The sequence below is a fragment of the Sebastes fasciatus genome, chromosome 2 (assembly GCF_043250625.1).
Source record: "Sebastes fasciatus isolate fSebFas1 chromosome 2, fSebFas1.pri, whole genome shotgun sequence".
In the NCBI taxonomy this organism is placed as follows: Eukaryota; Metazoa; Chordata; class Actinopteri; order Perciformes; family Sebastidae; genus Sebastes; species Sebastes fasciatus.
Window position 1 is genome coordinate 15,563,045 of NC_133796.1, and position 12,182 is coordinate 15,575,226.

Sequence of the window (12,182 nt, forward strand, 5' to 3'; positions counted from 1 at the left end):
CAGTGGCTCTCCTCCCTCCACATCTCTGAAAACAATCTTCATAAACCACAGTGAGGTGTCAGATTTTATATCAGTTTAGACGTGTCCGACACATTGACTCTGTGGTTGAACAGGCTCTCATACAGAGCGCTCCCACTGTGGACCTGCACCTGCTCATCCTAGTCATGCGACACACACACACACACACACACACACACACACACACACACACACACACACACACACACACACACACACACACACACACACACACACACACTGCTGGCACTGTCACTTACAGCCACTCAGTTGGCATTCACTCTCTCTCTCTCTCTCTCACACACACACACACACACACACACACACACACACACAGCTGCTGTCTTTTCCTCTCCTGCTGACTTCCTGGCTCAGTAAATGGGGTGGTTGTCACAGTCGTGTCAGTGCCTCTCGTTGCCAGGGAAACAGGCCATGCCTTAATTCAGTGTAAAGCGTGCATAAAGAAACTGCTTGTGGGAAAGTTGAGCTAACATCATTCTTACACAGAAGTGCTCTTGATTTCACTTTTTTTTCTTCTAAGAACCCAGAATCATCTGCAAAATCGTGATATGTGGTGCACTGATGTCACAATGTATGATTTTAACAGACCGCTCCTTCTAGCTAATCAGAAACAAAAAGTTTCCTTAAATCAATGTCCCATTTCTTAACTCAGTTATATGTTAATTTCCAATGCAGCTCAGCTTGATAAAGGAGGATGCTGTGATAGCACAGTTGTAACCCAAGTTGCACAAGGTAAAACTGCACACACTGCATGTTTTCTTAATTTATTCACCCGCTCTGTTCCTCCACTCAGGCAGTGCAAACGACTTCTTGTACACCAGGCAGGGCCGCAGCCCCGTTATCGACGGCGTGGACGACACCAAGGAGCTGTCCACCACTCGCAATGCCTTCACATTGCTCGGTAACATGCACACCCTCAACATATACAGATTAATACACATTCAAATGTGCCTGAACTCACATGACTGCTTGATATACCCGGTTAACTGGATGTGATTAGAAGAAACACTTTGTAGGTATATTTTTCCAGCTTTTTGAGTGTGGGGATAGTTTTTTAACAAAGGTTAAGGATGGGATGGTATAGCAGGGGTTAAAATTTGGGTCAAAACTCACTAGTGTGTGTGTGTGTGTGTGTGTGTGTGTGTTTTCCCCTGCAGGTGTTAATGAGTCCTATCAGATGGGATTGTTCCAGGTTTTGGCTGCTATTCTTCATCTGGGAAACGTGGAGATAAAGGACAGAGACTCAGACAGCAGCGTCATTCCTGTGAGGATGATATTTATACTGCAGTTCTGATTGTCAGTGAGACAAGTTGGAACAGATTGCATGATATTTACAACTTTATATGTGTCGTTATTCGGGCTGTCCTCGACCGAAAAATTCTTACACGACTAATACTCATACGATTTTGTTGACTATCGAGAGATCTGTAAAACTGAGTTTCTACACAAAGAATCACACAAAAGCACCACTTTAAATCTTGTGTTTACCAGAGATGTGCTCATAAGTTTCTTAAAAATTAGTTGTTCAGAATGAAAAAAAAGCATAAAAAATTACTAATTGATGAAAGAAATCTTAGTCGACAAAGATCAAAACGACCGATTAACTAATCAACTAAAAGGGGGCGGCCCTAATAGTTATGTGATGGCGTGTATTAGACAGAAATCTATGAAGAAATATTATGTTGGGCTAGTTAGAGCAGAGGAATAAGTCAGTGCTGCTGATTTGCACAACTTTTACTTCTAAGTTTACTTATACAGTAGTACTGGTTTCCAACCTGGGGGTCCCCAATCCCCCATTAGGGGTCGCCAAAGTTTTATGTGGGGTCGCGAGGGCTTCTTGATTTTAATGTGTAAGACAACTTTTTAAGAATATGTAGTTGGCCTATATCTCAACATTTCATTCATTTCTGTGAAGAAAACAAAATGAAATCGTCATTTTTAAAGTTTGGATTATTATTTGAAATATATAAACAAATCTCACAGGATAAGGACACGTTGAAGATCTGAACACAAGTTATATTCACAGAGCCTTCCCTCTCTAGTAAACAACCTCGTACTGCATTAGAAAAGTACGCAGTTAAAACAACCAAAGAGCTAATGGCACAATGGCCAAACACTGCCTTTGTCAAAAAAGAAGCTTATTAAGTATGAATGATTGATAAAAAAAAAAAAAAATTGTATTAAAAGTCCGTAAAAATAACAGAAAAACTCATCTCTGATGCAATATTCACAGGAAATAATCTGCTCAAAATTCATCCAAATCGCTCGTTTTACACAAACTTCCTGCAGTTATTGTGTCACTATTTGGGTTAATTGTACAGTTTATCAGTTGTTCAGTGCTGTTATTGTTATGCATTGAATATAATATGAAATATCCATACAATATGTCACTTAGTCAGGGGGCGTCAGTTTACTCAATGATAGAAAAGGGGTCCCTTAAGGAAAAAGGTTGGGAACCACTAATTTATAGCATCAACCTCGATCTTGTGAGGGAGAGACGGTGTCACTGGGTTGCTGTATCCAAAAATATTATAATGCAAGAATTTAAACAACGTTTTATGAAAGAGTCCAAAAGAGGGAATCCAACTTTTCTTAGCCGACATCTCCTGGTAATAGTTATAATCTCCTCTTTTCCCTTTAGCCCAACAATCGCCACCTGACAGCGTTCTGCGAGCTGGTAGGCGTGACCTACCAGGACATGTCTCAGTGGCTGTGCCACAGGAAGCTGAAGACGGCCACAGAGACGTACATCAAGACCATCCCCCGCCTGCAGGCCACCAACGCCCGTGACGCGCTGTCCAAACACATTTACGCCAAGCTCTTCAACTGGATCGTTGAGCACGTTAACAAAGCCCTTATCACCAATTTCAAACAGCACTCCTTCATCGGAGTCCTCGACATCTACGGGTACGTCCGTGCATTCGCCCGCCTGTGTAGCTAATCTGAGGTTTTAAATGTCAATGTTTAAATGCCACTCATTTGTTAATAGACTTCACAGTGTACAACCACAGTAGTGAAGTAAATTGCACTGGCTTTTCCCAGCAATGTACCAGCAGCATGACTCGTCTGTTCTTCCTCTCAAGGTTTGAGACGTTTGAGATCAACAGCTTTGAGCAGTTCTGTATCAACTACGCTAATGAGAAACTCCAGCAACAGTTCAACATGGTGAGCAGCATACGTCTTTCCTATTGGTTTGCACATTATATTAACAGATGTGATTATTATTTTTATTTTTTATTGTTTGATGCAAGTATAGAGCTTAATCCCCACATGTGTGTGTGTGTTTGTGTGTGCAGCATGTGTTCAAGCTGGAGCAGGAGGAGTACATGAGGGAGCAGATCCCCTGGACTCTGATCGACTTCTACGACAATCAGCCCTGCATCAACCTCATAGAAGCCAAGATGGGCGTCCTGGACCTGTTGGACGAGGAGTGCAAGGTACTTTTTTATCTAGTCCACTTAATAATGTTTCAAAAAAATGATATTTAATTTCGTTTTCTGGTAAGTCACTATTATTTAAAGACACTTAACATGCAGAGAGAATTGTTATCTCAGGAACATCTGGAGGGAATTTCTTCAAATATGGCACAAACGTCCACTTAGACTCAAGGATGTACTGATTACATTTAGAGGTCACTGTGACCTCACAAAACACGTTTTTGGCCATAACTCAAGAATTCACATGCTAATTATGACAATTTTACACAAATGTCTAACAGGATAAAATGATGAAGTGATGACATTTTGAACAGATATGGATGTAAACTGCAACTTGACTGGTTAGTGGAGGCATGCAACCGCAAGGCGGTAATTTAGTGTTAGTTTGATGCAGCTTACCGTTTATACTGATCTTTTTAAAAGCTTTGTTTGACAAAGATAAAAAAAAAAAATACTCTGATCATAAATCTTCTAATCTTTAATCTATCTTTCAGAAGAATATACAATTACATAAGAAGACCTGATGACTTATGAATACTGTTGGTGGAATAAAAACGTTCTCATAAATGTAAACAAGTAAAGTGAGTCCATGCTGCATGTTGAGCAGAGGCTCGTTGTGTGGGTTGTGGTTGAACCGCTCAGTGAAAATCATCCACCCGTTCACACCCACGTGCTGCTTTACATTTTTTGACAGTCGATCCGTCGGCGCCTCCCACCACGCACTAGACCCGAGTCTCCCAACACCTACACTTACAGTTCACATCACCTGCAGGAACTCTGAAACACATGAAACACTGACCACATACTAGCGTACACAATGAAAGTGAATGGGAGACGAAGCTTTTTTTCAGTTCAATTCACAGTTGGATTGTTTTTATTTTGTTGTAGCAACTCATAGTAATGTTGGGCTGAGCTTTGGTCGAACGTATCGAATATCTGAGTTAATATTCAGGTTGCAGCCTTTGTAGAGTAAAGGCAGTGCTCATATCTGCACCATCGACACACTTTCACAGCTCAGCCAGTCCACTAACAATGCTGACTAATCTCTCCACTGCAAGGTCATTTTACAAGCTGTTGACATTTGAGGTGGTCCACATTGCTAACATAATTGCAGGGTGACGCAAACACAAAATGGACATTTGGTTTGACTTCTTGGCAAAGAAATATTCAGAAAAGATGTTGTCCTCATGCACTGTGTAATCAGGAAAGAAAGACACACTTGTAAGATGAAATCCAATAACTCTGTAATACCTTAAATTACTTGAAATGTTCAGTTCTTTGTCTCTCAGTGTATTTATAAGCAGGTGGTTACATACATGTTTTCTTACTGATAGTTTCCACTGTGTCTTCTTAGTTTAGTTTATTTGCACAATTATTTGGAACAGTAATTTCAGTGCAGGAGAGGAAGGAAGCCTGGGAAGCTTATTCAGAGTCCTCCCCTATTTAAACAAATAAAAAATGACGTTATTACTCCTCAAAAGCGAAACAAAACAATAAACGAAGAAACAAAGAACACATAACACAAAAAATATCTATACACACAAAAGTCACAAGCAAACGAAAGAGAAAGAAAAGAAAGAAGAGAGGGAAAAAAAAACAACAACCTAGAGTAAGTCGATATGTACAACCAACAGAAGCATCATGCCATTAGGTTCAAGATGAAATGAGAGAAGCTGGCAAGGAAGATGATAATTTCAGCGGCATATTCAGTGAATTCCATAAATGTGGACCTCTAAATTTGCCTCGTTCGATATGAATAAATGTCTGAAGATAAAATAAAGAAACTATGAAATGTAACTGGGAGATCTTTCCTGCGGTTCATATATTTAAACATAAACAAGCATGTTTGAAAAACATTCACCTTATCTATAGACAGAAATTAATATTTTCTCCCCTTTCTATACCAGATGCCGAAAGGTTCGGATGATTCGTGGGCTCAGAAGCTCTACAACACCCACCTAAAGACCTGCTCCCTCTTCGAGAAGCCACGCATGTCCAACCGCGCTTTCATCATTCAACATTTTGCTGACAAGGTGGGCTTGACTGACGTGTTTGTTTCACGCTTCATTGCTTCGCACAGTGTTTGTCGAAGTATGAGAGTAGTTCAATTCATTATTTTGGAGGTTTGTCATTCAGATTTTGTTCCTTATTTAGCTGGAAAAGTAATGACACGGCAGGCACCTTTTTAACTCCACAGATAACACTTTTAGGGACAGATTGGCTGCAGTGGCTGCTGCAGTGCTGGAGCTATTTTTAGGATGGAAGGAAGGAGAGAGGACGGAGAACTTTTTTTATTGTTAGTGTTTTCACACAAAAAGCAGTTCTGCAATGAAGTGTTTAGAGTGTGTGTGTTTGACTAGTGTAATCCACTTTAGCGTAATAGGTTTCATATCCTGTAATGAGGTGCAGGATGACGCAGTGTTATTTTTAACATCTGTTTTTAGATCCTCACTATAAGGTTACAGATAAATGGTGTCGAGGACTGACGCATGCTTTCCCATGAGCTCCCCTGAAATTAAAACTGGATCCTAGTTGAAGATATTTCTGACCAAACATTTACAAAGATTAATGTTGATATATTTAAAGACTCCTTGCATCAGGAGTTACTATGAAGGCTTTACTGTTTGCCCTGGCTGTCACTGGCTACCTCAATTTGACGTAAAACCAAGATATAGAAACATTTACCTTATAAATGTACCCTAAACATTAGGACAATGTGAATACACATTTCTTTGAGTCAGATTATCTGCAGTCTCGGAACCCATCAGCTATCGATCTGACGACAGATAATCCTCTGGGGGCAAGAGGCTATATTTCTGGGGTTGCGGTGTAGCCAGCGGATATCCGGGCCAAGACTTCCTTTACCGGTCGCTGCTTATTGTTTACAGTCTGATTAGCAACTTGAGATGCGAGACTGGGAGTTGGAGTTGAGAGATGACATCTGAGACCGGATTGTTTCACAAGTAGCCAGTTTACAAGCTAATTTTAAACCAATAAAAAGCTAAATCATCATCAGACGATAGACGGTGGGTTCCCAGATTGCAGATTTCGGCCAATGCGTTACCTGCATTCGAACCAAACCCTGCTCGAACCTGATTGGTCAATACTACTCGGACTACAAACGGAAACCAGAACGCTTCTGAAGCCAAAATCCTGTCCCGTTGCCGACAGATTCTACATGTGAATGCAGAATCTGTTTATAAAGATTAGATTGTCAACCCCTGCAGCATTTTGTTTTGTTTGTAGATCATGAATACAAAACTACAAGGGAGAGTAGATGAACTGTAATTTTTTAATCAGAAATAAAAAGCACCTAGATAAATTCCACTGAAACGTCCTCACAGGTATTGTAACACAAACCGCTCTGTTGTTGTCGAGCAGGTGGAATACCAGTGTGACGGTTTCCTGGAGAAGAACAAGGACACGGTGAATGAAGAGCAGATCAACGTGCTGAAGGCCAGCAAGGTGAGAAGCACAGACAGACATGATTCATGCACCGTTTGAACACATCGATGTACAACTCAAAACACTACGAACAGAAGCGTCTGCTGAGATCAAAGCCGAGAAGCCTGCAGCTCAATGAGAGCTGGTTCACCTGCTCTGTCTGTGTGTGAAACATAGACTATTGTTTACTGACCAGAAGTCCCACCTGAAAGCTCAGGAAGCAGCGCCCTCCTCTGGCCATGTGGAGGTAGTGTTGGCGCCAGAAGAGATGACAAATGCTCAATGCAGGATGTTTATGGTCAGAGGGGTTTAGGTTTTATTTACACATAACAGACAAAGCTGAATACACACACACACACACACACACACACACACACACACACACACACACACATTCATTGGCTAAACATAACCAGCAGAGGATAAATATGATTGTGGTTCATAATTATTATAATATTCATATATTATTATTACCGCTACATATTTGACTTTCCAGCTTGTCCAAATATATTTAATGACTTACAGAAAAGCATGACTAAGCCTAAATAAATGCCGTGTCATGTGATAACGTTAGTAATACTCTACACAGATATCTGATTTTGCAAATGAACACATCCACACATCATTATGATAAACAACCTTTTACAGCATTCAAATGTTCTAGTTTTGTCCCAACTAAGAGTCGTCACAACTATCTCGTGATTCAGATTTTCAATTAAATTCTTTAAAGGTTGATTTCACAGTTTTTCAAATGATCGTTATCTAATTTGGGAAGAAAATGATGCTGAACTGGAAAACCACACACATACGCACGTTCATTTAAGCCTAACTTAGCCAGATCACGCCCCAATTAACATCACATGTGTGTGTGTGCATCTGTGTGCGTTCTGTTTTCTTGTAATCTTGGTTCAGGATCCGTGTCTAAAACCCAGTTGGGTCAAAAGGGGCCTAAGCCTTTTAAATCCTCACTGCTGTTTAGCTTGCACACACACAACCTATGATGTAGTGTGTTTGTCCAAAATGCTCCAAAGTGACCATCGACTGTTCTCTTATAGACTTCAACAAGAGCAGAACGGGGTAAGGGTTGAGATACTGTCTGCTCTAACCTCTAACACAATCACTTAACACACACACACACACACACACGAACATACTCATGGACGTATAGTCTGAATGTTGCCGTGGAAATCGGTGAGATTTAAACAATTAGGATTAAATGGTAATGAGCTCTTAATAAGATTTAGGCTAATTAACTTTCGTTTTACTTCCCTGCCCAGCTTATCCCGTCATTCTGTGTGTGTGTGTTTGTGTTTGTGTTTGTGTGTGTGTGTGTGTGTGTGTGCGTGTGCGTGTGCGTGTGTGTGTGTGTGTGTGTGTGTGTGAGAGAGTGTGTGCACACGTGTTTTCCAGCTAGCTGATACCATGAGGAGGAGCACATCTGTAAAATGTCACTTAAACTGGAAGAAAACTTGAAAGCATTTTTTTTTTTTTTTTCTACAAGCTGTCTAATTTATTCATCTGGTACTCGACCTTCAAACACAAGACCTTGTCTTTAAATCCTCCCTCGACGATCAGAGAATGACTGAAAAATTATTTTGTAAACATTTAGCAGCTAACTGCTTTCATTGCATCACCATGTAACACATTAACATGAAAAATACAACATGAGAAGGTAGGAAATCCTCCCTATGAGGCACATGGAGGCAGTTCTGTTTTCTGTGATTGTGGTTTAGATGAACAGAGAGAGGCCTTGAGGTGATGCGTCCCCGACACACTGCGTACCATCTCAGTGAATGGACTGCAGGCCAGGATGGAGATGATGTACTTTTCTAAAGCTTCTGCTGTTGATTCAACAGTTAAAGGAAAACTCTGGTTTATTACAGTTTGGGTCCTATTTTCGTAGTCTTTGCCATCATTTCTTTCAGTAATGATAAAATTACACCAACGTAATTGCTGAGATGTGGGAACAGGACGACATCGCTACAACAAACTGGGGCGAGAAACGTACAGTCAGACGATCATACAGGTTGGAAACAAGCCAACGGTTTAGACAAATTATCTAAAGCACTTCAATTATCTAAACCCAACGTGAGCACGCCTGCAAATGTTGCTAAAGATCCTTCATTGTACAGTAAACATTCTGTTAGCACAACAAGGTTATAATAGTTTTGAATTTTGAATTAGTTTTTGTTTTATTTTAGTGTTGACTAAAGATTTAGTTTTTATATATTTAGTTTTGTTTGTTTTTGTTAGGGCCAGGTATAATGTCTCAGAAGTATGTAACTATATATACATACAAAATACATAGATGGAGAACTGTATAGAAATAGTATTAATGTTTAATCTTCGTGCTGCACAGCGTCGTCTCCTGGAAGGTCAAGTCTGTTCAATTTCTGTGGTTCAACGCTACGAGAGTTGGCAGAAATTCATGCCGTCTCCTTTTTTGGTAGTGATATATTATAACTAAAAAAAAACTAAAACTGAAATGAATTTATTTATTTTTATTAGCTTTTACCCAGACAATATAGTTTCAGTTTAGTTTTTCTTAAATGATTTAGTTTTTACTTAGTTTCAGTTTACCAACGATATTTTTCTCGGCTTATTTTCGTTTTAGTTTCAGTATTAGTTTACTATAATAAACCTGGTTCCACAACTACAGGAAAGTACAGTGAGTCAGAGATGAACCAGGAAGTCTGTCTGAAAATATGAATATCCACATTTTACCTTTCGCCTTCATTTACTCTCCCAAATAAGTTTGGCTAATTTGTTTAAAACCTGCGATCGTCTCACCACTCATACTTGTGTCTTGCCACAGTGGATTTATTTTTAGCAGTGTCACTCAAATCCAAGATCTTAGAAATTGTCCAAAAACTATGAAAAGAAGAACCCAGGTTGTATAAAACAGGAACTTTTTCCTTTCAAGTGAATGCAGTTAAAGACTCCAGCGTGGCTCCACAGTACCTGCATTGCTCCAAACTGCATTAAGGCCTGCGAGACACATAGGAGTCTCGCATTCATGCCGACGTCTGCTTGCAAGTCTAATCAATAAGGTGCATTTGAGAAATGCCTGATGCAGATATTTCCCATGATGCATTGCAATCCAGGAATGTGATCAACATTAGAACAGATCGAATTCCACCGTGTGGCCGTCCTCCAACCACAGACATGCTTTATACTTCATGCCGGCTTGGAGCTCAGTGGAAATCATCATCCCATCATGTTGCTTCCATCCATTTCAGCCTCATCATTAGTCTGCCTGGTTTCATCTACGTTTCCGTTTGAATCATACATGTTGTGTTATAGTTTGTGATGTGGGGGTAACAATGATTTTGAACTTGAGCTGTGTGTTTCCTTTCCTTTTAAAGTCATTGTTGTTTCTTTTGTCACTGTGTCTCCATATGTTGTCCATGTATGTTTGGTTCTGTCCTCATCATGACAACCCTTCCCCGCCAGCAGAAGGTAAACAGAGGCGTTCATACAACGCTGGTCCGCCTGTAGCTCTTCCTCTTTTATCTTTCCTCCTTCCCTATCTCTCTCTTTGAGTTACTATCACTTTAACGGCACTGAGGAGATTGAAGTTGTGTGTGTTTGTTTGCTGCATGGGGAGCACTAAAGGCACTCTGGGAGGAGGAAAGGGGATTGGACATAAAAACAAGGGACAAAGGAAGGAGGATATTTTTATGTTTTCAGAGTGATGCTGAGAGCGAGCAGCACGTAAAGCCTTTTGTGGCCGTGGCTGTCCAGATTATCCCGCTTCATATCGCTGGCGAGAGAAGCAGCATGGCAACGCTCTTAGCACAGCAGGAAGAGCTGAAGCTGCACATAACACAGCCTCCTCCTCATATAACCTCAGTGTTATATGGAACATGACTGATGTGTGTGTGTGTGTGTCATACATGATACTATTTATGTCATAACGCCATGGCAAGATGATGCCATGCAGTCATATATGGTCACTGCATCATATACGACAAAACATAACCTTTTCATTATTTTTATTGGCTTTTTAAAAACATTGTAACAACGCTCTGACTGTGATTGAGTTTAACAAACGCTAATCAACAAATCAAGCGACATCTACTCACTCATCTGCTCAAACTATCCAGCAGATTTTCAGCTGTTTGTGTGTGAAAATGAATTAAATCTCATGTCAAACCATCCCTACACTTGATTACTAGACTAGATTATTCTCAGAATTTAAAATGAAGTCAACAGCATCATGGTTTTTCAACACTCAAGTCAAATTATGAAGGCTTGCTATTATGCTTTGTAAAGCTGTGTGCAATAGGTAAGAGAAATCCATATGCATGCCATGTGCTATAAGAAGAGACTGACAGTCATAGCTCATAAATAAAATGCACTGTAGTTGCACTGAAGCTTAATTTAACAGTACATCCAGAGCAAAATGTCTTGTGGTTAACTTATTTTTCAGTAAATCAATATTGCCTGCGGTGTTTAATGTTTGCATCAGCTGTTCTGTTTGTGACTGTAAGTGGGCTGCTGTTCCCAGTTTCACCTGCTGGTGGAGCTGTTCCAGGACGAGGGGAAAGCCACCAGCCCCACTGGTCAGGTCGCTGGCAGCGGAGGCCGGACCCGCCTCAGCATCAAACCTGCTGCGAAGGGCCGAGACAAGAGCAGCAAGGAGCACAAGAAGACTGTCGGCTGCCAGGTTGGTATCTCTTTCCACTGTATTTGTTTCGTGGACTGATTGCACATAGTGACATCAGATCCAGTGCATTATGGTAGATATCAGATCACATTGAAAATATACTGCGTGTCCTGTTTACCAACATGCCTTTTTGTCCTAATTCATTGTTTTTATCACTGTCACTTGTGAATTGCAGCTACATAATAATATAATTACATACATTTATACATCATATAATTAGGAAAGATTGACAACTTAAAGGTTTACTATGTAGGGTTGTTAGTTACTGTTTGGAAACACACAGGATTCAAAGTTTGCCACTCCTCCCCGGCTCAACGAGCCAGAGAGAGTTCAACGATGGTCGAGCGAGCAAGTGAATGAAGAGAGGGAGCGGCGTTAGTGAGAATAAAAGTAGTGAATCCGAGAAATAAAACATTATATTCTGATTGTTTTTAAAAGGGAAATGAAATGTTCCACCAAGTTAATCTGGTTTACTAAAGGGGCTTCCACTCTAATGAACAATTATATAACAAACATGACAGCATTTAAGGTGCCGCATTGTCAGATTTTGAATGAATGCAGCCAAAGGGCAAGCTTCATCCTGTCCTCTCTGC

General features: G+C 40.3%; 1 protein-coding gene across 3 annotated transcripts in view; it reads left to right on the forward strand.

Moving 5' to 3' along the window:
- Positions 1 to 12,182, forward strand: part of myo5aa (myosin VAa) — a 70,577-nt gene that overhangs the window by 36,153 nt on the left and 22,242 nt on the right. For all 3 annotated transcript variants that reach the window (XM_074610910.1, XM_074610891.1, XM_074610902.1), the window contains exons 8-15: positions 833 to 940; positions 1,197 to 1,303; positions 2,681 to 2,946; positions 3,123 to 3,204; positions 3,336 to 3,476; positions 5,384 to 5,509; positions 6,858 to 6,941; positions 11,431 to 11,589. In XM_074610910.1, the coding sequence (XP_074467011.1) occupies positions 833 to 940; positions 1,197 to 1,303; positions 2,681 to 2,946; positions 3,123 to 3,204; positions 3,336 to 3,476; positions 5,384 to 5,509; positions 6,858 to 6,941; positions 11,431 to 11,589 (1,073 nt within the window). The remainder of the gene's footprint in view (positions 1 to 832; positions 941 to 1,196; positions 1,304 to 2,680; positions 2,947 to 3,122; positions 3,205 to 3,335; positions 3,477 to 5,383; positions 5,510 to 6,857; positions 6,942 to 11,430; positions 11,590 to 12,182) is intronic.